Genomic DNA, 27,049 nt, shown 5'->3' with positions numbered 1-27,049 from the left:
AGCAATACCTTATGGAAAATCACTCTGTTTATGGAATATTAAAAGGAAGTTTTATATGACACAATTCATTGTCTTCTGAAGTGGACCTTTTCAGTCTACAACACCCAAAACATTCAATGAAAACGTATTGCTAAGTTAAATATATCTTACTATAAGAGGCTCTCCTCTTTGGTGTTTCTTTTTAATTGTAAATAAACATTTACACACAAATAATATACTCTAAATATAGAGATATATAATCTCTCTCAATGTGATTGTTCCAATATAAAATGAAGCATATTTCGAAAAAATACTTGTATAGTTTGTCTGTTTGTTTTGTAGACCACCTTGGTTCATTTATGCATCTGTGCATTTCCAAGACTTTAAGTAACCATTCTCTAATGAAAGTAGTTCTTGAATATTTCCAGTTATGAGCAAGAAAAATCATGACTCCAATGAAAATATTAGCTATCAATTTTTTACATTCTTTGTCTGATATATATATATAATTCAGCAATATAGTTAAAATGTCAAATAACACTCTGAACCCTTTAGTTTGATTAATTTTTTGGGAAACTTGCTTCCAATAACCTTTGGACTTTGGGGAACTCATGAGATAATCTGCACACACCTACCACATTTCCAGCAGCCAAACACATTTGCTTGTTTCTTCGGGGAATCATATACCATCTGAACAGAATCTTTCATTGAGTCCCTTTCAAGAAGGTACTAACTGAGAAATGCTTCTTAGGCTTGTAGAATTTCTGCTGTGTTCTCTTTCATAAAGGTTCCCAAATATTTTTCCCAAAGCAAAACAGTCTCTCATTTAAAAAAGCAAAACAAAAAATATACAATTTTATAGATACAAGAGGTTTTCTTTAAAAAAAACTCCTCTCTAATTCTGTTGCCAGAGCTGTCTTATGTCACTTTAGTTAGATTTTAATAAGGACTTAAACACAAAATGGGTTTTGCAAACAACGTCTATAGAATGCTGTTAATATGTATAACTTTGTATGCGACAGATGAAGCATATTCAAGATCTTGTAACCGATGAAGATAATGAAGGGTGCACTCCTCTACATTATGCGTGCAGACAGGGGGTACCCCTTTCCGTGAATAGCCTCCTTGAATTGAATGTTTCCATCCATTCTAAAAGCAGAGATAAGAAATCTCCTTTGCATTTTGCAGCTAGGTAAGTGTATGCCCTGGCTCATTGGCTGCTTTCCTGAAGCCATCATTAGTAATTTGCACATAAATCCCCCCCTTTTTTATAGCTATGGGCGTATTAACACCTGTCAACGACTTCTACGTGATATGGAAGATACCAGGCTCTTGAATGAAGGGGATAAGAAGGGGATGACTCCCCTACACTTGGCTGCTCAAAATGGTCATGAGAAGGTAGTACAGTTTCTCTTGAAGAAAGGTGCCCTCTTCCTCTGGTAGGTTTTTATTTATTTTATTTAGACAATTTATATTCCACTGGATTACAGTTGTCTTTAAGTGGGGTACAAGGAACGCAACACAATGAAGATAAAAATTGGTTAAAACTATAAAATCAGAATTCAGTTAAAATGCCTGCTGGAATAAAAAAAGTCTTATTTTTTTTCTTCAAGTTAACAAAAGAGTTGTAAAGTAACTTGCATATATTTTATACCTATACTCTTAGAATAATCTGAGATCAAGGAGAATATCTTGTTCAACAAAGGTGATATATTTAGTATCTCATGTGTTTAATTCATTGACAAAGATAATTGTGAACAGTGTCCCTGGGTCATAGATTCATAGAATCATAGAGCTGGAAGGGGCCTATAAGGCCATCGAGTCCAACGCCCTGCTTCATGCAGGAATCCCACTCAAAGCACACCTGACAGATAGCTGTCCAGCTGCCGCTTGAATGCCTCCAGTGATGGAGCACCCACCACCTCCCTAGGTAATTGGTTCCATTGTCGTACTGCTCTAACAGGAAGTTTTTCCTGGTGTTCAGTTGAAATCTGGCTTCCTGCAGCTTGAGCCCATTATTCCATGTCCTGCAGTCCAGGATGATTGAGAAGAGATCCTGGCCCTCCTCTGCGTGGCAACATTTCAAGTACTTGAAGAGAGCTATCGTATTTTCCCTCAGTCTTCTCTTCTCAAGGCTAAACATGCCAAGTTCTTTCAGTCTCTCCCCATAGGGCTTTCTTTCTGTTATACTTCTGTTAATGCAGACTAAAATAGCATTTGCCTTTGTTGCAGCCACATTGCACTTTTGGCTCATATTCAGCTTGTGATCAACAACAATCCCAATATCCTTCTCACATTTAGTATTGCTGAACTAAGTATCCCCCATTTTATAACTGTGCATTTGGTTTCTTTTTCCTAGGTGTAGAACTTTGCACTTATCCCTGTTAAATTTTGTTCTGTTGTTTTCAGCCTAATGCTCCAGCCTATCAAGATCTCTTTGAATTTTGTTTCTGTCTTCCAGAGTATTAGCTATTCCTCCCAGTTTTGTATGATCTGCGAATTTGATAAGCATTCCCTGCACCTCCTCATCCAAACCATTTATTTGTTTGTTTGTTTGTTTATTATTTGATTTATATCCCGCCCTTCCTCCCAGCAGGAGCCCAGGGCAGCAAACAAAAGCACTAAAAGCACTTTAAAACATCATAAAAACAGACCTTAAAATACATTAAAACAAAACAACTTTAAAAACATTTTTTTAAAAAGCTTTAAAGACATGTTTAAAAAAGGGGTTAAAAAAACATATTGTTTAGGAAAAAAACAGTTTTTTAAAAAACATATTACAAAGCAATTCCAGCACAGATGCAGACTGGGATAGGTGTCAACTTAAAAGGCTTGTTGAAAGAGTAAAGTCTTCAATAGGCGCCGAAAAGATAACAGAGATGGTGCTTGCCTAATATTTAAGGGGAGGGAATTCCACTGGGGAGGTGCCACCACACTAACATTAATAAAAATGTTGAAGAGCACTGGGCCCAGGTCTGAGCCCTGTGGTACCCTGCTCAATACCTCCCCCCCCCAGTTTGAGAAGAAACCATTGATAAACACTCTTTGAGTATGATTCTGTAGCCAACTATGAATCCACCTGATAGTTGTTCCATCCAGCCTCCATTTAGCTAGCTTGCTAAATAGAATATCATGGGCCACTTTGTCAAAAGCTTTGCTGAAGTCGAGATGTATTATGTCCACAGCATTCCCATAGTCTACTAGGAAGGTTACGTAATCATATCCACATAGGAATATAGGAAACTGCCTTATACTGATTCAGACTATTGATTGATCTACGATGACCGGCAGTGGCTCTCAAACAGGAGACATTTCCAGCCCTATCTACAGATGCTGGGGATTAAACCAGAGATCTTTGAAATGCAAAGGAGATGTTCTACCACTGAGCTCTGGCCTTTCCTCATTCTCATCTGCAATAATAATTTGACAATATCTTGTTCTGATTTATTTTAATCTTTTTTTGAAAAGTGATTATAAAGGCTGGACAGCTTTGCATCATGCTGCAGTTGGAGGGTATACTCGCACAATGCAAATAATCTTGAATACTAATGTGAAGTGCACAGATAAAGTGGATGAAGACGGGGTAAGTCTTGCACAATCTTCAATAATAATATTGTATTTATATATATATACCTGGTGTTCCCAGGCAGTTTCCCATAGAAGTACTAACCGGGCCTGACCCTGCTTAGCTTCCGAGATCAGACGAGACTGGGCGTGTTCAGGGTAGTATGGCCGTAGACCATATATATATATATGGAATCCATATATATATATATGGAATCACGCCATTACTCTTCTTAGTCTGTGTCTACCGAAGGGTTGCCATATTCCAGTTCCCCAAGGCTGCCTAATTTGCATATTATGCAAAACATGTCATGGGTTGGGAAGAGGTTAAGCAACCCCCACATGGTCTTCCCATGCCATTTTTTAAAACACTTTTTTACTTTTACTGTTTATTAACTGTAAGTCGCTTTGAGTGCATACATTTGTGTAGAAAAGTGACTATCAAATTTAATAAATAAATCATAAATAAATATGTGATGGTTTCAGTTGTATGTGCTTTTTTGTTTATATTCTAATGAAATGATATTTGATATGTTATCCTTGTGGAAAAGAACACTGCACTTCATCTTGCTGCCAGAGAAGGTCATGCAAAAGCAGTTAGATTGCTTCTTGATGACAGTGCTAAATTCGTTCTGAACAAAGCTGAGGCTTCTTTTCTTCATGAAGCCATACACAATGGGCAGAAAGATGTTGTAAAAGTTGTCATCTTACATAAAAGGTAAGAAGCACCTGATAGACAACAATATATAATGTCTAGCATAGTAAGATATGCAGGTCAAATATTATTCACAGTGCTTGTCTACCATACCTTTTTAACAATTTCATTTCTGTACCATTCACATTTGCCTTTTCCTATGAACTTACACTGTTCTTTCTCTTAAACCTTCTCCTTGGAAAAAGTAGTTGGTGAAAGAGGAATTTTGTTGACTCTTATCCCCAGAGGGGATAAGAGGTCTGAGGGGTCTAATTATTATTCTCATGCTGAGAATCCACATTCTCCTGATTAAAAATGGAGTAATAGATTATGTTTTTGTTGGAACTACAACAGCAGGGATCATTCACTTTGTAACGTAAGGGTCAGTTCTGTTATCAGTAAGTCAGCTAACTGGAGGATAGGGGGTGGAAGTGTTGCTTAACAACCAGGCAGTGTGGCATGATCACCTCTGAAGTAGCATGTGCTCTGATTGGTTGTGTAGTTCTGAGGGTGTTTTCTTTTGTATATTTGATTGTATGTCTCCCTGCTATGTACAAGGCTGAACAGAACAAGTCCAGAACTGAAAGATAAAATTTCTCTGTTCCTTTCTCCTCTTTTGTTCAGTTTACGCAGTAAAGTGCTATCAAGACTTTTCTCTCGGGTCTCAGTCTGCATTATTTAAGTGACTTTACTAGTCAACTGTAGATATGGACCCTGATTTTCTAGGCAGATCAGTGTGTCTGCTAATGGTACAACTTTTTCCACCTCCCTGTGGAATTTGTGGTGCACACTGTTTATTTATTTATTTAATTACATTTATTAATCGCCTATCTGGCTGGCCATTAGCCACTCTAGATGATGTACAAAGCAAAAATGATACAGAAATGATACAGAATCTAAAAAACTAAACAATAAAATAATACCTAACCAGCATTAAGAATAACATAATACAACCAAACAAAACAACAAGAAGAAGGAATCTTCCATGATCTTCTTCTGATCTTCTTCTCCAGGTGACCTCGAGGCGACTCCAAGTGCAACCCGAGGCGCTGCCTCAGGCAGCCCCTCTTCTTTATATACCTGGAGCAGGGAAGACACACGATGGCAGAGTTGTGGAGTAATTGGAGCAAGTGGCCACAGCTGCAACAGCATACAGAGTCTCGCAAACACAGCATTCTTCCACACACACCCAGCTTCACTCATGAAGTCACAGAAACAGCAATAACAAACTACTGTTGCAGCCAATGGAAGACTCTGGTCCAGAGCTTGGAAAAGTTACTTTTTTGAACTACAACTCCCATCAGCCCCAGCCAGCATGGCCACTGGATTGGGCTGATGGGAGTTGTAGTTCAAAAAAGTAACTTTTCCAAGCTCTGCTCTGGTCACATACACACCATACATTTAAGCACTTTGCTTTGGTTAAAAAAGAATTCTGGGAACTGTAGTTTGTTAAGGATGCTTGGAATTTTAGCTCTGTTAAGGGGTAAACCATTGTTTCCAGAATTCTTCAGAGGAGTCCATTTGCTTTAAATGTATGGTGTCGATGTGACCCCTCTCTTCACAGAAAATGTTAGCAAACCCCAAGTTCCTCTTGAATTCAGCAGCATGATGTCATGGTTTTATAAAATTGTGGTACAGTACTAACTAGCCTAATCATTTATCTGTGGCAAGTTCTATAACTGAGTTGTAAGAAATTTAAGTGCTCATGAACATTTTAGCACAACATAATAAAATAATTATTGAGATATATTAACATATCACAATAAATATTCTGAGCCCCTTCAACTTATTTTTTCAGATGGGAAGAGTCTGTATCAACATTTTCTCACCATTCTTCTGCAAATAAATGTCCACTAATGGAGATGATTGAATATCTTCCGGAATGTTTAAAAGTAAGAGTGTATCTAGTGAACTTTTTAACATGTGGTAAAAATAAAAGTTTGGATCACATGCAAAGGACATCTTCCATTCTCAATAGGGCTGTTTTCTACCTTGTCCTAGAGCCTGAATGAGAAAAGTAAAATTAAATCTACAGATGTCCCTCTACTTGCATAGCCTCTTGCACCAGTGGAAGCAGCATGCCAACTGCAGTACAACTTTTCCATTATAGAACTGTGTGAACTCTAGTGCAAGAAAAGCACACAGTGCTATAGTTCATGTATTATTTGTACAACACTATAAATATTTATTTTATTTTTATGCTTCTTAGTTCTTTGGATCACATTACTTACTTCACATACCAGACTGAATTTGCTGGAAAACCTCTTCAACAATTCAAATAATTAATGTTCATTGTACATCTAATATGTATTTATGTATATTCACACTTGCAGTAGGTATTTTGTGCTCAAGGTAGTTTCTTTCATTTGGGAAACTAAGAGTCAACTGTGTAAAACAACCACTAGTGCTAAGTGTAATACACCATTCTGCCCTAAAACTCGCACAGAGAAATCCTATCCTTAGGGGAGGGGAGATCTGTGCCAGAGCAACCACCACACCTGTAGCCCTTCTGGTTCACGGTAGTCAGTGGGGGATGGGCATAATTTCCCCTCTCATTGACTCCAGTGGGAGGAAAATAATATATTAGCCCCTGGGCTGGCAAAGTTTTTGCCCAATTTTGGGGGCATGTCAATAGAACAAAGAGGCTTTCGATCCTGTGAATGTGTGGCTGCCATCAACATGCTGCTACAGGCCTGGTGTCAGTGGGCAGCCAGGTCAGCAGGGCCGGTTCCAAAGGGCGGCCAAGTTGGGCACTGGCCCGAGGGTCCCGCAGCTCCCCTTCCACAATCTGTGGCATGAGCCGTGCCGCAGATAGCAAGAGCTTCCGAGCCACCCGCCGTCAACCAAGATGGCGGCAGAGGCTTCCATCCCTTACGGAAATCTTGGCCACCATCTTCATTGATGGCAACCCTTACCGTGCAGTGTGCGCCGCTGCAAAGAACAGCAGAGAAAGGTAGGTGAAGCGGGGGGGATGGTGGCGGGTGGCGGCGGCGGCGGGTGGCTCAGAAGCTGTTGTCTTGCGATCCGCTGTGCAGCTCATGCCACGGATCGCAGAAGGGGAGCGGAGGGGCCTGGGGCAGGCTGATGCCCAAGGGCCCTGGCATTCCTGGAGCCAGCTCTGCAGGTCAGCATGGGCCCAAGGGCCCCTGCCTAGATCTACAGGCTGGGACTGGGAGGGTGGACCTCCGCAGTCTGCACTAGCGTCAAGTCACAATTTACTGCTGTAAATCATGCCACTACCCGATGCTTATCGTGGAGCAGAAACTCCCGCCCTTGTAGACAACACCCCCCCATGCAGCTGATGTGGGCTTAAATGAGTCCAGCCTCCCCGCCTCCCATGTCGCCTCCCATGTCGTTACATCAGTACAGAAAGTGGGGGGGTGCCTGAGGGCCCACCCTGACCTGGCACTAGCCCTGTGCTGCTGAAATGCAGGAATACCCTGCATTAACGTACACAATGGGTCCAGAGCGAGTATATAAACTGAAAATGTACTTAAAGTGAAGCACTACCTTTTTGAAGGTCCGTATAGCGGGGTATTCCTGTGCTGTGTTTCCTCCACCTCCACTGATGGTGTGACATCTACATCATCAGAGCTTTCTGCATCCATATTGAAACCTTAGGCAGTGTAGTCTCTGCCACAGGCATCCCTCTCTGCTAGAGGAGCAGCATCCAAACTGCTAAGGCCTCTCAGCCTTAGAATGGTTACAGTGATGAACAGAAAGAAGAATTAAGTACAAAGTGCATGCAGGGCAGGTAAAGTCAATAACAAACTATAACATGGGAAATAGAAATCACGACGATACATGAAAGCCACAGTACATTGCCTGTCTCTCAGCTGAACATAATAAATACATAAATACAGTTCAATCAATTACCAATAGCCGATGTAAGCAGCCAGTTTTTGAAATCTAAATGACAGAAGTGTAGTTGTCAACTGAATTTCAAGAGGCAGGGAGTTCCAAAGCCAAGAAGCCACCTTAGAGAAAGCCCATCCCCACATTACCACATGGTGTATAGTTCCTAATGGTGGGATGCTGTGGAGGCTTCCCCAGTTTATTTTAACTACCAGGCCAGACTATACTGGGAGAGGTGCTTCAGATATTTAGGTCTCAAGTAATTCAGTTTTTTTATAAAAATATGTAAAACCTTGAACTCATAATGGCAACCAGTGCAGATCTTTAAGAACTAATGTAATATGGCTCCAGCTAGAATCTGTACTCAAGAGATAGGCCACCATATTTCACACTAGCTGCAATTTCCAAGTCTTCTTCAAGGGCAGGCCTTCATACAGCGTAAGTAGATGGACATAAAGAAGCCACTTTAAAATCACCACATTCTGGACCTGAGCATTTGCAGATCTGAGGGCAAAATAAATGTATCAGTCTAATGCATGTCAGGGTTTCTGAAAAGAAAAGAAAACATGGGGGAGGGATTTTCACTGGTTCCGCACTGTGTGGAAAAGTGAGGTTCAACACTTCCCTCCATAGCCACTATCTCAGTGAAAATTGCCCTCCCACGCGGCTATTAGGAAATAGCTATTGGTGCAAATGGAAGCTTTCCCCCATGGCTAATAGGAGCATGGTGGTGATTTTGTGATTATGAGTGGGTTAACGCTCTCCTCCCTACCTACACTGTGGTCTCAGTGAAATCCATGAGCTCTCACATTGCTGTTTATTTTAAATCATCCTGCCATGCTTTCAAGTGTTGTGTTCAGACTAGTTTGGCTGTTAATTGCAAGCTTCCCAAATTGTGAAAAGGGGAGTATTGGAATAGCTTACTGTATTTTGCTCAGAACCTGAAACATTAGCTTGAATATGCATTTGAATTTGAGAATTTTGAACTGGAAAAATTACATTTTAATTTTTTTTGTGAACTACTATGTTGGACTTGTCCATATTGCAGCATCCAAGTGACTAATTGCTTCATTCGGAATTACAGTCCTACAGTGTGGAAGACAAAAACTCTTTTTATCCAAACTTGGAAAAATCTGCTTTTTCATTGCATAACACCTTTATTCTTAAATATGTTCAACTGTTGCCTCAGACTTCTGAAATGCTTCTTTTTTATTCTCTTTGTGTCTACAAGTTGGTTTTAGACAATTGCATTATTGAATCGCCAGAGGAAAAGGCATCTCCAGACTTCTGTGTAAGTTAAAAGCAACATTTAGAAAACGGGGACATTTTAGAGTTGCTAAAGCATTTGATGTATCAAAAGACAAAGCATGATTCCTTGTTTTGTATTAATACAGGATATCTTCAAGTCTTGCTGACTAGAAATTTATTATTTGTATATGCTAAGCTAACATATCTATAACATTGGCTCACATTAGCTTAAATTTGATAGTACTACGCAATTTTATTTAATTGGAATTCACCAATTAAACAATAATTTAGCACAATGTGGATGGCAGGAATAAACCACAGTGAGCCTCAAGCTGAGTGGTTCCGCCTTATCCTGCATGGCAGAGAAGATTTTGGAAGCTTCCACTTTTGATTGACCGCATCTTGCAAAAAAAATTAGGGTTTGGGGAAGAAACTGAATATTTTTGGCAGCATAATCTGGGGTAGATGGAAAGGAAGAAGGGAGGGCTGAGATGAGCAAAAACCTAGGAAGTGGGGAAAGACTGCAGGTGTTGATCTGGAAGTTGTCAGAAGTACTGCTCTATGATCAGTGGTAGCCATGCACACACTCCTCATTGTTTCAGAGTTTTCAGCAGACAGGGCTTGCAACTTTTCATGGTTTGCTGCAAAGTCATCTACGAATATATAGTTCTTGAAAAATCAGCTGAGATTCTCTTGATTCACACTTGCATAGGTTGAATATAACTTCAGGTATCTACAGTGTCCACTGAAGCTTAACAAGAAATTAAGAGAAGATGATGAAGTATTTTATGAGCCACTTACCGCTCTTAATGTAAGCTATGCTAATGTCATTTCAAACCTGCTATTTGAATGTTTTTTATTTATTTAAAAGCAGTTAAAACTGCTTAATATTTTCAAAATCTCTTAAGTGGTATTCAATATAATTTTGGTATTCTTTTATTTATTTAAAAGCAGTTAAAACTGCTTAATATTTTCAAAATCTCTGAATGGTATTCAATATAAAAACAAACAACATTAAAACAAAATTCCAACCTAAAACCAATAAAACAGCAGCATTTTAGCATTTTATCTTACATTTTATTGAAACTGCATAGTTGCTGCCAGTCACCCAAACCACACATGTGCCTAGGTATCTGCATAGGTAAACTGGCACCCTAATAGGTTCAGATAATTCCATCCATGCCATGAAAACCTGTAACTGTCAAGAGGTTTCCCTGGTGTAATCATAATTAAAGAGATGTACATGGGTGCCACTTTATACAAGTAGATTATAAAGGCAAGAAGTGTCTACCCTGCTTGAATAATGTGTGAACTGGGCGTAACTTAATATTTTAAAATCAAGCTAGGCTTCAACAGGGTCAATAAGGTGCTGCTTTTCTAAATTAAAATGATCAGTGTGTATAAGTCGTAGAGGTGGGGAACCTTTGGCTTCCCAGATGTTCCTGAACTACAACTCCCATCACCCTGGCCATAGGCCATGCTTGCTGGGGCTGATGGGAGTTGTAGTTCAGCAAGATCCGGAGGACCAAATGTTCCTCACGTCTGTTACAGGTGTAACCATTCTTCATCATAGCTGGACCTATTCAAGACTTATAACATCATGCTTTTTATGTTACAATGCAAGAAAAAAACTTGGAAAATGGGATCTAAATTTATTCAGAGCAGATGTGCTCAGGATGAATGTTATAGTATGTTTAGAGTTACTGTTCTTGACATGTAGTTGTAGACAATAAAGTCCATAGTCTAGAACTATTTGGTATGTTTTATTATTATATTTATATCCCACCCTTTCTCCCAAAGAGCCTAGGGTGGCAAATACATTAAACAATTAAAACATCTAAAAACATTTAAAGATAAAGAACGGAAATCACTGGCTTGCATCCAATGGTGGCTTTGTGCTAGCAGAAAATGCTTATGCTTTCTTAAGGCAAAGCACCCAATTTTTTCTACTCCTTCTGCAACTCTTTGTGTTATATCCCAGACAGTTCTAGAGGGTCCCCCAACCCTCAACAGCAGCCTCTCAGGGGACAGTAAAAATTGGGTGTCCTCTTTGTGCATGTGGTAGTATCTTCCTATAGAGTAAAGCTACTATTGGATATACCCCACTCTGATTAGCTTTTTCCATTACTTAATAGCATATTCTTAAGACATTCAGTTTGATCATTATCCTAACTGTATGCATCAGGATAAACATAAAATAATTTGTAAAGATATTTTAATTACCTGCTGGCAGAATGTGAGACTTCCATCTGCATTTCTCTTACTGGAGAGAATACATTTGTAATTTTCAACAGCTGCATTTCTTAAATATTTTCACATATTAAAAACATTTTAAGAAAAAAAAGTTGAAGTATACTACAATGTAATGTTTGAAGTGGGATTGTATGTGCGTACACACAAACTCACATTGTCCCCCAACCCATGATATGATTAACAAATAGTCCTGAGTTATAATATTAATTTGCTAATAATATACTATATAAATGGGCATATCTGCATTTTTTCTCTCTAGGCCATGGTACGTCATAATCGTGTTGAACTGCTAAGTCATCCTGTCTGTACAGAATATTTACTCATGAAATGGTAGGAATTTACATTACTAGATTTATATTTATACAGTACTACTAGGTTTCCACTGTTCTACTAATTTTGTTCTCCTTAAGATTCATTGAAACAGAGAAATAAGATAAAACTTTATGATTGAGATTTCCAATTTGTGGAAATGTGAATTACAGAAGCTCTACAGCTGTTATATCAAGTTATATATACAGCGCATATCATATACATTATTATTTATTATTTATTTATTATTTCAATTTATATACCGCCCTTAGCAGAATAGCTCTCAGGGCGGTGAACAAACAAGATAAAATACAATATATCATAGTAAAAAATCACAAAAACATGTACAAACAAACAACAGAAAGCACAACAAAAATGAAATACAACACAAATTAAGAAGGATACATGTTAAAAGTAGAAAGATTAAGAAAATTAAAAGATTACATCTATTTATGCATATTCCATTAATTTAAGTGAAAGTGAAACCTGCTTCCAACTGGGCAGAACTATGTATTTTACCCTGGGAAAAAATCCTACTTATGCTTCTCCCCAGTGACATAAAAACACAATTTGTTTATAATATTTTGAAAATCATAATTAATTTTGCTTTATAGGATGGCCTATGGATTTCGAGCACATCTTATGAATCTAGCTGTGTATTCTCTTGGCTTAATACCTCTAACCCTCCTTATCACACACATAGAACCAGATGGGTCTTACAACAGAACTGTTAAAGCAGGACCTTTTGAGAAAAAGGTATTATTTTAATTCATTACATTGGGATGGTGGATGGGTCTTTCACTAAGTCTGAGGACCAGATGCTGGGAGCAACTGCAACTCTTGAAATTAGAGTTGCCGCTCTGTGTGGATGGTGGACGAGCATATCTTATATCAAATAATAATAGACAACCATTTATAATATTTTTTTCTTTTTTTTCCTATTTCAGGATTCATACTTCATAAAAGTGTGTATGTCTTTGGTTTTTATCATGAGTTTATTTGGAATTGTCAAAGAAATAATACAGCTCTTCCAACAGGTATATGCACATGTTGTGACCTTACTTCCACATTTCTTGAAGTGTTTTTTTAATATGCAGTTAAAAACAAAATTATTTCTTTTGAAAGGAACAGCCTTCAATTGATACAGAGAGAATATGAAGTATCATCTATTTTAATCCATATTTGACAGTATTAACAGCTTTTTGGTCTTTTATACCCTAGAAACTTAAGTATCTATTGGATTATTCCAATCTCCTTGACTGGACAATTTATACCACGAACATCATTTTTGTCTCATCTTTATTTATTCAACTCCCAGTTCGTTTACAGTGGGAGTGTGGTGCAATTGCTATATTCTTGTCATGGATGAACTTTTTGCTATACCTACAAAGGTAAACCATAATGCTAACTCTACAAGAAAGCATATAAATTTGAAATGTTATATACTATCTTTAGATCCATTTTATTTAATGACATGTAATGATTACTTCCATAGCATTTATATAAACCAGGTGTGGGGAACCTTTGGTTCTCCAGATGTTGCTGAACTGCAACACCCATCAGATCCAGAAAGTATGGCCAGTGGCCAGAGATGATAAGAGTTATAGTTCAGCAACATCTGGAAAGCCAAAAATTCCCCATACCTGATATAAACAGAAATGCTTGTTACAGGTTGCAAGCTAGTATGCTTCACATTTTACAGAACAGTTTAAATTATATTGGAAGACTGTGGTAGCAATCCTGATTCTTCACTGACACACAACAGGGCTGAACAGAGCAGTGGAGCTATCTGAAGCCCCACTACTCACACCAACCAGGATGGAAGGTGGGTCAGTATTTTTTACTATGCCAGCTCTTGGCCTCTGTATAGCAGCTGGATCAGCATAGTACCCAATGGAGCTTTGGCTGGCCCAGCTCTGCCTCCATTCAGGTCCTTCTTGAGGCCTCATGCTGCCTACGGCCAGCAGGAATATTGCCAGTGGTAGCCTGTCAATGGCCTACACCATCAACAGGTGCACTGGGGGCCTCCATAGCAACAGAGTTCCTACCATCACCAGTGGAACCTGACAGAGCCAGGTGGAGGGAAATGTCTGCCACATCCTAATTCCCTCCAGCAGTGCAGATTGGACGTAAGACTTGCTCTGTATGAAAACAGCATAATATCATTAGTGCCTTGAAAAATAGGTTCTGTTGACTGGGAATTACAGATGAGGGACCCAGCCCTAGCTCACATCATATTGACTTGGAAATATGCCTTGTTGTTTACCCCAAACTGGTAAATGGTTCAGCAATGAATTGAGCTAATCTGAATTTTCCTGAGAGCAGGTCTACAGAGCAGATGCCAGCAAAGAACTGAGAATGATTTCATTGCTTTGCTGCATTGAAAAGCTCCCCCCTTCACCAGTACCTGGGAGTGGAGGCAAAAGCTCATACTCCATGGATAAGTAGGTTGCCCATGGAGGTGGGCTTTTGCCCTGGACTCCCAAGTTCTCCTGGGAGCAGCTGTTCAAAGCAGCCTTTAGGGATATGCTACAATTACACCCAATTTGGATTTGGTACCGAATTTTCTATTGATTTTCTTATTCTCAATCACCAAGGGTTGGACTCTAACGTAGTGAATGTTTGCAGCTATTTTTGAAAATGGACTTTTAACAAAAATAAATCCATCTCTAAAACATTGATTGAAGAATGATAATTTATTAATTTCCTTTTAAAATATCAATATTTTCTTCAAAATATCATTTTTAAAGGAAATATTGATATTTCCATCAAAATATCTGTATTTCCTTTAAAAAATATCAATATCGACAGAAATGTTTGTTAGGTGTTACAACTTGGTATCACTATTTTTCCCAGTAAAAATAAACATAGATTGGTAGAAGCAGTGGCTAGGAGATACAAAACGAACTTGAATCAGTGCCAGCCTGTTAGGTTGACAGAATACTTTTGAACCAGCACTGACAGGATTATTCCCAAAGGGCAGCCAGGTCAAGCCCTGGCTGAGGGCCCCTGGAGCCTGAGGGGCCTCTTAATAGGGTGGGGGAAGAGTAGCACTCCTTTTCCGTGATCCGCAGCAGAGTAGCTGCCACAGATTACAGAGAGGGAGCTTCTTCCACCCACTCATTCGCTCGCTCCATCTACCCGTCTCGCCTATCTTTCGCAGCTGTGTGTGCAGGACTGCCATTAACCAAGATGGTATCCGAGGTTTCCCTGAGAGGCTGAAGCCTATTATGCCATCTTGGTTGATGGCAGCGTTGCACGTGTGTAGCAGCCTGTGCAGCTGCAAAAGACAGGAGAGACGGAGCCAGCGAACAGGCAGGCAGCAGAAGCTCCCTCCCTGTGAAAGACAGGTAGGCATGTGTGTGTGTGTGCGTGTGCCAGGGCCCGGGGCAAGCTGGTGCCCAAGGGCCCCGGCATGTCCGGCGCCAGCCCTGAGCACTGACCAACAGATCCCATCCCTTTCAGTGCCCTAACAAAACAATGGAGATACATCTCCATTGCTTTGCTAAGAAGCCTGGAAAGACTCCCAATTCTTATTTCATATTTAATTTATATTTGAAAATACGCATTTTGGGGTATTCATAATGTTCATCTTGATATGAGGCAAGAATTACTGGAAGTGGGGAGTGAACTTCACTGACATCGTGCCTGAGAAGGGCTGAGTTCAAGACTCATTAGAGCAGGGATGGGGAACTTGTGGCCCTCCAAATCCGGACTCCAAATCCCATCAGCCTCAGTCAACATAGCCAATAATCGGGAAAACTGGAGATGAAGTCTGACAACATATAGAGGGTCACAGGTTCCCTAATCCTGGTGTAGAGTCAGAGTTGCCTGGGTTCAAAAAAAAAAAAGCTATTGCTTCTGAAGGAGAAAGTGACTTTACCAACATGGAAATCATATCAGGAAGCCTAAATCTTAATTACTGGATGGGGGAAATTGTCAGTGAAAGTGAATACACTGTACCACCCATATAAATTTAGGAGTACTTCAAAGCAGCATAATACATTGGCATTACTGTGAAATTGAAACTACGTGTGTGTGTGTTTAATTTGAGAAGTTTGTTTGTCATGTTTTCTGCCCATGTATCTTCCTAGATTTGAAAGTTATGGAATATATATTGTGATGTTTTGGGAAATTTTGAGGACATTGCTTCGGATCGCTGTGGTGTTCTTCTTCTTGATGTTAGCCTTTGGCCTCAGCTTCCACGTTCTTCTTGGTTCACAGGTTTGAAATGACACCATATTGTATTTTTATTACTAATAAAAAGAAATTCCGCCTTTTTTTACAAAAATATTTTATCAACAATGCATGTTACAAAAACTCTTGTGTGTTTTGCATTTGGCATTCATAAACCCTGGGACTAATGGGCATCAGGTTGATGCTTTTATTATCTCAGGCATTTTAATGATTTGTGTTTAAGTACTGGAAGGAAGTTGTATTTTGAACACTGGACATTTTCCATTCTGCTAGTTAACATTGATTATTGTTTAGTTATGTTGTTGCGGGGGGGTGTTTGAAAAAAGTTTTATTCTATATTTTATTTTTGAATTGTTTTTAATTTTCATTGTAGATTTGCTCTGGGATGAAGGTGGCAAATAAATGCTTTCAACAAACTTTGTTTGGGTGACTTGGCTTTCTTAGTGTAACCTGCACTTTACAGCAGTCAATGAGAATGTCTCTTAACAGTTCAGTCCTTCAGGTTGCAATCCACCCCCTCTTACACTGGGCTGTGGGGAGTGGAGGCATCCCTTCATTCACTTCAGCCACCTCAGCCAGCCTCCCACCACAGATGAAGTAACACTTGTGTCACTCTGCCAGTGCAGACCTCCCCCACCTCCTGTTGAATCGGCAGGCGGGAGGTTCGCCACCCAGTATCCACACTTGTGGCAGCCCCCAAATGGGGAAATCTAAATGCAAAGTGAGCTGGATCCCAAGCTGCTCTCAGCTAGTGTTGGCCAGCTTGATCCAGGCCCAATCTGCCTGACCCCAACTGCTGCTACTGCAGTAACTCTGCCATTTGATGGAGGCAACAGGAGGATAGGATTGCTCTGTAAGCGTCACTGAACTCAATGAAACTTATTTCCAGGTAAGTGTGTATAGTGTTGCACCTAAGTGTGTTAAAGAGAATATACGAGAGATATTTCTATTAAAAAGGAAAAGGAAAAAGGAATAGTATCAGTTGAGTTGACAATTTGCTAGATAATGCAGCCTTGTTTCTCTGAATCTAGGGGAAGAGGAAGAGTGCACACAATGTGTATGGGTGTGTGTCTGCAAACAAATAGCAGAAAGCTATTGCCACATGATGCCATAAAAAAAAATTATTTCTCTTTTCTCATATTTTATTCCTTTGTAGGAAACATATGGCACTCCATATCTTTCTGTAATGCAAACATTTGCCATGATGCTAGGAGATATCAATTATCGTGAGGCTTTCCTTGAACCGTTGCTCACCAATCATCTGCCTTATCCATTTTCAAGTTTTGTAATGTTCATTATTTTCTCTCTGCTTATTCCAATCCTTCTTATGAACTTGTTGGTAAGAATTAAGCTTGTTAAATATGAAGACTGATGACATGAACAAGCTGTGTTTGTGTGTGTATAATTTTTGCCAATTTGAGGAAAAGTGATGTAGACGATAATTTATAGTGTGTACATAGCAGAGCATGGGCAATATTTGTTTTTTTGGCTTGGTGTGGGCAGACAAATCCTGAGGCATCTTCAGGCAGACATTGTCTCAGTGGGGAGCTAGAGCCAATTGAAGCATTATGATGGCTGATGAGACTAGAGTGTGGTAAGCTCCATCTCCCTGCAAAAACAGGCTAATTATTAAAGGGCTCTTGCCTTATTTTGCAGTCTTTGACTTCTGCTAGGCTGGAGAGATGGACATACTGCATGGGGCTCATCCTGTGAGTCAGAGAATAATGGCAGGGCTGTGTCCTCTAGGTAGGAGGGCCCCAAATAAGATGCTGACTGTTCTATCACAAAGACGCTGCTTGAACCTTATCCTCATAAGTGTCCTCTGCTGTGCACTGCAAGGTTCCTGAGTCATGGTAGTGTGAGACTATCCATTGAAATTAAGTTATTGTTTCCTCTGACATGTGCATGTGCGTGTCTGCACACACAATCACCTATTTGATCCTTGCAACAATCCTATGAAATCGGTTAGACCTAAATGCATGATTGGCCCAAGCTCACCTAATGAGCTTAACGCAGAACCAGATGTTCTTACCATCTAACCCTTACACTTCAGCTCGATTAATTTGGCTGCAGAATTCTAGCAATATGAATACAATGTCCCTAGACTAACTAGTTTCTTAGATTGAATCTGGATGGATGGTTTATTAATTCAGTGGTTTTCAGCATGTTTTAAATGGGGTTGCATTCCTCTTAAGGTCCAGATTCATTGCTTGCTGTGCGCTATATCCATCTTTGATGATGGATGCTCAAGCAGCATTACTAGCTTACAGCACTGACAACTGCATCTCGGAACTGAACCTGGCCACAGTTATTCATGCTCTAGTAGCACCTAGGCTGCTGTTCTTAAAGAGCTTCAGAAAAATTATAGTTGGTTCAAATGTGCCAGTCAAACTGCTAATGGGACCCAACTGCTGTGAGCATATTATGCCAGTGTAAAGAGATCTCCACTGGGTGCCAGTTAGTTTCCAGGCTCAGGTCAGTGAGCTGTGTTGGGTTTAAGTCCTAAACAGCAGAGAAAGGAGTATCTAAAGAATCATCTTTGCTCACATTAACTTGACTATCTGCTAAGATAATCAGAGGCCCTTCTGTGGGTGCCCTGCCTTATGAGGTGAGGTGGGTGGATACCAGAAAGAAGGTCTTCTCAGTGGTGATGCCTGTGCTGTGGAACTTCCAAATATACTGCTCAATTAACCATGTCTTCTAGGTGGTTCACAAATTAAATCCAATAAAACAATCAACTAAAAGCTATACAAAAAATTGCATAAACCCAGCCTATTGTCTCAGGCTTGTAATATCATCTGATGACCTTTTATGATATCTATTCCTTCTAATTTGATGACTGTTTTAAAGGTGTTTTTTTTTTAAATTCACTGGTCCGTTGTGTTTTTGTCTGCTGACCATCTTTTTTGTTTCTTAGATTGTTTTATTGATTTTGTTATTTGATTTTGATAGCTTCGTTGAAACATATGTGAACAGTGGGATATAAATCTCTAAAAGAAAATAAGTGATTTTGATACTGTGAATGTAGCTAGATAATATAGATATGGTATTATGCAAAATATTTCCTAAATTTGTATGTGAACAAATACTTTGCTTCACTGGAACATAAGCATGTGTAATTGTGTGCTGGAAGGTTACTTTTTATTTTAAAGACCCATACATTTAGGAATAATATATTTCCTGTCAAAAATAACGTTCATGAGGAACAGAACTGGTGGGCTCCTATTCTGGCCAACCTATTCACTTTGATCAACAACACTGGACACTTTCCCCAGGCTTGGAAGGAAGCCATAGTCGTGCCCATTTACAAAAAAGGCCCCAGGGATGCGCCCGCCAGTTATAGGCCAATTAGCTTGCTTTCTGTCATTGGAAAGTTATATGCCACCTATTTAAGGAGGAAACTACATAACTGGATGGAGGTGGAAAATGTAATTGGATGGGAACAGGCAGGCTTCAGGAGCAGTAGATCTGTCATGGATCACTGTATCCTCCTGCATCATTTGGCGGAAAAATACAGGAATCATGTTGGGAGCGGCCTCTATGCCGCTTTCATTGACCTGAAGTCTGCCTTTGATTCCATCTCGAGGGACATACTTTGGGCCAAATTGGCCAAAACCTCTATCGACAAAAGGCTGTTGTTTCTGATATACAATCTCCATCTCGACACCTTGCTCCGCGTCCGTTGTGGACGCAATGGAGGTCTCACCAATCCAATCCACACGGTAAAAGAAGTCAGACAAGGTTGTGTATTGGCTCCCCTCCTTTTCAACCTTTTTCTCAATGATCTGGCCCCTAACTGCTTGGCGCCTGATTTCCATTCTCCCAAAATCCATGGAAGTCGATGCCCCCTTCTGCTCTATGCTGACGATGCGGCCCTGCTTTCCTTTTCCAAAGTAGGCCTCATACGTTTGATTAGAGTCTTCATGAACTATTGCTCAGAGAATTCACCAACAATTAATTTCAACAAAACAAAAATATTGGTGTTTTCAAAATCCTTTTCGACCTTTAGATGGAAAATTAATGGCCACTCTATCGAGCAAGTTAGATCTTATAAATATTTGGGTATGATTTTTCACTCTTCCCTCTCCTGGGTGCCTCACATTCGTGCGGCAGTTGCTGCCGCTCGGAACACTCTGAAGGGCATTATACACTACTATTATAATAAAGGAGGGCAATTTATACCAGCAGCCATTGAGGTTTTCAGAGCCAAAGTGCTGGCCCAATTATTATATGGTGTTCCGCTATGGATATATGCCTTTAACTCTACAGTTGAAGCAGTTTTGTCCATCTTTCTACGCCGAATTTTTGGGATTCCAAAGTGCATCCCCAGCGCGGTCTTGAGATTAGAAGCTGGTCTAAGCTTGGTTGAGTGCCATGCATGGTCTCTTGCTTATAATTTTTGGGCCAAAATTGCTTATGCATGCTTACTGGGTTATCTGTCGCTCCTAGAGGAAGATATGTTCCTTTCCACCTGGAAGAAATCCTTTATAGATAAGCTTCCTTATTTAGGCCTTTCAACAGAATTTCCATCTTCCCAAAATTTTAATAAGGCCAAACAGATTATCATCTCGCGCCTCAAGGACATTGATAGACTATCAATGTTACAAGCAGCAGCCAAAGTCTGCTCTCCCCTACATCACAACTTGAGCTATAATTTACCAAAATATGCACCTTATTTGGAGATCCTTACGAATCCTAAATATCGACTAGCTTTTTCGAAGGCTCGCTTCAACTGCTTAGATTCTGCTCTTTTGGAGGGCAGATTTCAGGGTATTCCCCTAGACCAACGTCTATGCCCGTGCAGGTTAGGTCACATAGAATCGCTTGCTCATATTCTCTATGTCTGCCCATTTTATTCTGTGGAAAGGAATCAACTCATTTTACCTTATATCCAAAAGTACTCTAATAGCTCCTTAGAGCACTGGACATCTAGGCTTCTGTCTGGTAAGAATAGTCCACATCTGATTCCAGTTGCCAAGTTTTTATATATAAGTCAGTCTAAACGTATATGACTTGGTCATCAATATCCCACCTAACTATTTGATATTATTATTATTTTATTAGTCTCAATGTACATCTGTATTTATTTGTTAAGTTTTTATATATAAGCCAGTGCAAATGTATACCATTTGGTCATCAATATTTCATCTAATCATTTGCTATTATTACTATTTTACTAGTCCTAATGTATGACTGATTAATTGACTAGAAGCTGCCTGTATTTGACTATTTAATTTTTATTTTATTTTATTTCTTGGATGGGTCATTGACTGTAATAAAGACACTTGACTTGACTTGAGGAACAGAACTGAAATGTGGAAAAATCAAGGAAATCAAAATGGGCTTGTTAATTCTGCTTTGCCTTTTATAGATTGGTTTGGCTGTTGGGGACATTGCAGAGGTGCAAAAATATGCTGCACTGAAAAGAATAGCAATGCAGGTTAGTGACACACATTACAGATTTGATATTGATTGAAATGGATGAAACCTTTCCCCTGGTTAACATTGAACTGGCTTGGAATTGAAAAATTGTTTGGGTTTTTTTAAAGCCAATTTGTGTTAAATGGGACTCCACTGTTCCTCCAAGTCAGGGCTTAATGAGGCCTGATCCATTCCTTAACCCACCAAGAGCTTTCAAATCTCTCCATGGGGCTCCAAACACTCTTACTAGTTCATTTTGCAGCAGCTGCGGCAGCAGCTCCAGAAGCATGAAGGAGAAATGGAAGTCTCTTTCTGTGCTCAACACATGCTGTCACTATGGCAGTGATTTAAGTGTCAGAAGTACTAGGAAATGTAGTTTTCTCTGTGCCTGTCAGTAAGGGGGAAGGAAAGAAAACTTCTGTCTTTCTTCCTGCTTCCTGGAGCCAGAGCCTCAGCTGGTATGTAAAGCAATCAAAGAGGTTGGAAGGAAGCAGAGGGTGAAGGGGATATGGAGACTCACAGGAGGCAGGGCTGAGTAGGAGGAGTTCAGTTAATTTATAGCTTGTATGAAAATTCAGGAAGAAACTGGGGAAGTTGTAATGTTTGACTCTTATTTGCAGCAAGCCTAATGAGCGACTAGAGTTTGTAATCTGGGCATGGGGATTACAAATTCTGGCAGCATCTCTAATTATAACAGTTTAAGAACTATTACACTTAAGCTATTTTTACAATAATAGCCTAGGCTCCAATTGAAAGATCATCATGCACAACACTATGAGTATGCTATGGTGTGCAAGGATCTATGTGCTCACACCTACCAGACAGAGGCACTTACCAGTTTTGAGCATACTAGTCACCTATGTTGAGGGATGGAGGCCTTAACTTAGTTCCTGTCCAAAAAACAGTTTAAGCTTTATACTGTTGAATCTTTCAGTACCAGCTATTATTTTTCTGCTGCACACATAACTAGTCCAGGGAGTACAAAATTATAATGGAGATGATTTACATAATTATAATTCTGGCTTTGTGGAATTGGTAATTTATAATAAAATAAATACTCATTTTGTTTAGGTCATTCTTCACACAAATTTGGAGAAAAAACTACCATATTGGTTTCTCAGCAGAGTTGACCAGGAATCAATCACTGTGTATCCTAATAGGCCAAGATATTGTGGATTCATGGTAAGCTGGATAAAAAATATCCTTCTAAATTGTATTCTGGCCCTCAATGCTTTTAGCCAAAAAGAAAAGGGCTGATAACTTAATTGAATAAAGTATTTTCGTATCCAAATCAATAGAGAGAAGTAAGGCAATCTCTCTGGAAACTATCTTGTTGGTTTCATAATGCTTATTTTATACATATTACTACCCAGAAAGGTCTTGCCCAGCTCTCATTAAAATCTGAGCTAAAAAAGAACATAAGCCACACTCTGTGATTTCCTTCCGCCATCCCCCCTTCCGCTTACCTTTGTTGCTCTGGCAGGGATGGGAGAAGGAGGGATGGAGATCTCTTCCCTTTACCCTCTATGTTTCTTCATGCCATTGGTACAGCATCAACAAAGGGAAGGAGGAGGGAAGTGGGGGTGCTTAGAGGATTACCGGCTGCGTTGGGGAGAAAATGGACCCTTTTGCTGGGCCAGTGACATCATTGAGGGCATGACAGAGTCCAAATTGGGCTCAGAATAAGACTTGAAATAAACTGAGCTGTTCTACAAGTTCTGGAAAACAGTTCAGTTTCTGCTGAGTCTAGTTCCAAGTCTGTCAGAGGAGTTCTCCCAATCACTACTAATTCTCATTTAAATTTTTGTTTTTTGTAGAGTGTGTTCCAATATTGGTTTGGCTGTGATTGGAAAGCAACTGATACTCAGAATCCTGACTCATCTTTAGAACTAGAAGTATTAAAACAGAAGTACAGGTATTTGTTTTTTGGGAGGGTTAATGTCTGTACAAAAAAAATGTTAATAGCAAAGTGTTCTTGTCTATTTAAGAGTCATTCAAAACACATAGCATGCAGTCAGACTATGGCCCATTATTTTTACTGAGCCTAATAGATTCAGATAATTTAATTAAACATCTTGGAACAATATTTGTAATATATTTTGAGACCATCAGTCTCAGAAGTGGTAGTGACTTTTATAAGTCAACTTATAGAATGACTTGTTCATAACTTATGTCTCAAACTGAAACCTTAGCAGAATCAAGATAATCTTCTATTATCAGACTACCACCAAGTTTCTCAGATGTTACCTTTTCAAAATCATACTCCAAAGACAAAGATTGCATCTGATACGAAGGCTGCAACCCTACCTTCCTGTCCATTTGCTCCCACGGGTGATACATGCCTTGGTCTCCTCCCGTTTAGACTACTGTAATGCGCTCTACGTGGGGTTACCCTTGAAAACGGTCCGGAAACTGCAGCTGGTACAAAATGCGGCGGCACATTTGAGTAAGAACAGCCGTCGCCGTGATCATATCACTCCGGTGTTAATAGATCTACACTGGCTACCAGTTGTGTACCGGGCCCAATTCAAGGTGTTGGTATTGACCTTTAAGGCCCTATACGGTCTTGGCCCAGTTTATCTGAAGGAGCGCCTCCAGCATCACCAATCATGCCGCCTGACAAGATCAGCCACACAAGACCTTCTCTCGGTCCCACCAGCCAAATCAGCTAGGCTGGTGCAGACCAGAGAGAGGGCATTTTCGATCGTGGCTCCCACCCTCTGGAACTCCCTCCTGTTCGATCTTTGCCATGCCCCCTCCCTGACTAGTTTCCACCAGACTCTGAAGACCTGGTTGTTCAGGCAGGCCTATGGGATCGTTGGGGTAGGTTAGTCTTTTAATTGTTGTTATTAATTGGTGTTTATAGTAATTTTTTATATTGTATTTTGGTTCTTATATTGTATTTTATTATCATGTAAGTCGCCTAGAGTGGCCGTTCACTTGGTCAGATAGGCGACTCAAAAATAAAATTATTATTATTATTATTATTAAAGATTGACAGTCCAGATTAATCAAAGATTTTAGAAAAATTATTCTGTTATTCGCTACCACTATCAACCCATACACTTGGTTGAAGAAGATACAGCCTGTACCATGTCCACCTTATGGCCTAGACAGGACATCCAAAAATGGCTAAGGAAAGTGGAAAGAACCAAGGTGTTGTCCATGCCTTCCATAGTCCATGCCTCAATACACCTTTAGAAGCATTAAGGTAGAACAACCCCTACCCTTGCATCAGAAACAAACTGGATCAAAATGAGGACATAAAACAGACGAAAGAAGATAATCTGTATTCTATGAAAGGGGTAGTAAAATGCTGTTGATAAAGGGCAGCAGTATTGAAATATGTTCATACTTCTAAAGAATGAATCCTTTTGTATGCTGCTATTTTCCTTCCTGTTTTTCCTGTGGATTGATGCAGCTCTCTGGATCACAACTAAATTTAAATACCCTGAAATATGGAAACATATATGCTAAACTAATATAAGTATGCTCTAAGTGCAAGTTTTTTCCAAAGGAGATGAATGAAATATCTTGAAATATAGTTTTTGTCTTCAATGTTGTGAATAGTTCTGTTGCCTGATTATAAAAAATAAATATTGTTTATGTTTTAGGCTTAAGGATATTGCAACACTTATGGAGAAACAGCATGACCTCCTTAAACTGGTTGTTCAAAAAATGGAAATCATATCTGAGGCTGAGGATGAAGACCCAAATGATCTATTCCAGCACAAATTTAGGAAGCAGCAGTTGGAGCATAAGAACAGTAAATGGGATACAGTATTACAGGCAATGAAATCCAAATGTGACTAACCTTGCTGGAGCTGCACCCAGCAGCAGTTGAAGAGGGTGCTTTCAAGTAGGAATCGTCTACTACTGAGGGTCAAGCAAGAGGAGAGAGAAAATCTTGCCTTTTACTGTAACTATAACTATAACCATTATAACTATATATAACTATAGCCAGAGGCAGCAGTGGGGCCATCCTAGTCAGCCCTATGCAAGTGTGTTGTGGCTGACTGACTTTCAGTCTTCTCTGTCCTAATCATCCCGACTAGTCAGCAAGTACTTGCCTGGAGAAGACTGTCCCTGCCTCACAGTTCTTCCTGATGCCTTCTGCTAAGCACAGAACTTCATCAGCACTACGCAAGCATGTGGCTGCTGACTAACTAGCAGTTTTCACTAGCCCCTCTACACTAGAGCAGTATGACAATGGAACCAATTACCTAGGACAGTCACCTGTCTAGTATGCTTTAAGTTGGATTCCTGCACTGAGCAGGGGGTTAGACTTGATGAACTATAGGCCCCTTCCAACTTTCCTATTCTGTTCTATCCTACCCATCCTAACTAGTCAGCAACTACTTGCTTGAATGTTGCTGTCTAAGACAGTCCTGTTTCCTAGCCCTCTGCTGATGGCTACTGTTGAAAGCTGGCTTTCCCTTCCCACCATCACTGGCTGGTGCTATCTGCCAGAATACCACCTCACTAGCCATTGCTGGCTATACCAAAACTCTGTTTGAACATGGATATATTTCATATCTGTATATTTCTGCATCAACTCTTCCTTAACTGAGGAAAGATGTTCCCAGCTAGAGATTATGTGAAATATAATACCTTAGCTTCTTAGCTCTGTATATATCCACATGTAGTGTGGCTATGAACAATAGCAGCTTTGCTAATAAAATTCAGATCAAACTAACCCAATGTTAAAGTGAATGCTTTGGATTGAATATGAAAAACAGTGATTTAATGTGGCAAATATTTGGTTTATAGAATACTCAAGTCAGCACACGCCCCACTTAAGTCACTGGTCTATGTCTCAAAATATACTAGTAGGTAGTACTGGTGCTTGACTTCTTTGGAAGTCATGCTAGGTAGAAAGAGGCTGCAGGATAAGGTCCTGGATGGAGTTCAGAAAGTTATGCAAGACTTTTTATGTGATCTGATGGAAGGATAAGTTTTTTTATATATAATATCTGCTTAGGTTGTGCAGGTGTCAATACAAACTAAAGAGCAGAGGACAAAAATACAGGTTAAGTGACAATTACAAGTAGTATAAACTTTCTTAATTTTTTTTTTAGACATCTTCCCTGTCAAGACCCATTGAAATGAATGGGATCTGGTTTATCTTGATCACTAATGTCATGCTAATGCTGAAATTAATGATCAAATCCAGTTTTTGAAATTGGCTCACCTTGTAGATTACACAGTTCTAGAACTAAAATACAGGCTCCATTAATGCTGAGGTAATTAAAATATAAATACCTGCTTTAGAAATTTAGAAAAAGCATGATTTTAAATCATGGAATCACTTTGGATATTATTTATTAGCTCATACAACACAAGATTTGGTTCAGACCAAAGATTTGGTGTTTTGGAAAATGATAAAGAGGCTATCCAATTTAGCTTGGGGTCTGAAGATGAATCTCAGTTCAGAAAAATACAGATTTGGGCCTCACCCATTCAGTATTATGGGGAAATTTAAAAACAGGTATAGCTTCTTTCTGTTTGACAGAATTAGGCCAAATTTGC

The 27,049-nt window shown here is 39.5% G+C and overlaps 1 protein-coding gene and 1 pseudogene across 1 annotated transcript in view; one reads left to right on the top strand and one right to left on the bottom strand.

The window, feature by feature from the left end:
• The window catches only part of TRPA1 (transient receptor potential cation channel subfamily A member 1), a 61,716-nt gene extending 34,872 nt beyond the window's left edge, over window positions 1-26,844 (top strand). The window contains exons 11-27 of the mRNA XM_061604829.1: window positions 1,002-1,171; window positions 1,254-1,418; window positions 3,448-3,562; window positions 4,095-4,261; window positions 6,036-6,129; window positions 9,324-9,383; window positions 10,053-10,151; window positions 11,853-11,923; window positions 12,517-12,658; window positions 12,850-12,939; window positions 13,124-13,293; window positions 15,997-16,126; window positions 17,256-17,438; window positions 21,471-21,539; window positions 22,592-22,702; window positions 23,338-23,435; window positions 25,135-26,844. Of these exons, the coding sequence (XP_061460813.1) occupies window positions 1,002-1,171; window positions 1,254-1,418; window positions 3,448-3,562; window positions 4,095-4,261; window positions 6,036-6,129; window positions 9,324-9,383; window positions 10,053-10,151; window positions 11,853-11,923; window positions 12,517-12,658; window positions 12,850-12,939; window positions 13,124-13,293; window positions 15,997-16,126; window positions 17,256-17,438; window positions 21,471-21,539; window positions 22,592-22,702; window positions 23,338-23,435; window positions 25,135-25,333 (2,133 nt within the window). The 3' untranslated portion in view covers window positions 25,334-26,844. The remainder of the gene's footprint in view (window positions 1-1,001; window positions 1,172-1,253; window positions 1,419-3,447; window positions 3,563-4,094; window positions 4,262-6,035; window positions 6,130-9,323; window positions 9,384-10,052; window positions 10,152-11,852; window positions 11,924-12,516; window positions 12,659-12,849; window positions 12,940-13,123; window positions 13,294-15,996; window positions 16,127-17,255; window positions 17,439-21,470; window positions 21,540-22,591; window positions 22,703-23,337; window positions 23,436-25,134) is intronic.
• LOC133375888 (5S ribosomal RNA) lies at window positions 3,600-3,719 on the bottom strand (annotated as a pseudogene).
• Window positions 26,845-27,049: the final 205 nt, after the last annotated feature.

Source organism: Rhineura floridana, chromosome 1 (genome assembly GCF_030035675.1).
Source record: "Rhineura floridana isolate rRhiFlo1 chromosome 1, rRhiFlo1.hap2, whole genome shotgun sequence".
NCBI classification, from domain to species: domain Eukaryota; kingdom Metazoa; phylum Chordata; class Lepidosauria; order Squamata; family Rhineuridae; genus Rhineura; species Rhineura floridana.
Note: the sequence above shows the minus strand (reverse complement) of the source record. Positions and strands in the feature narration are given on the sequence as shown.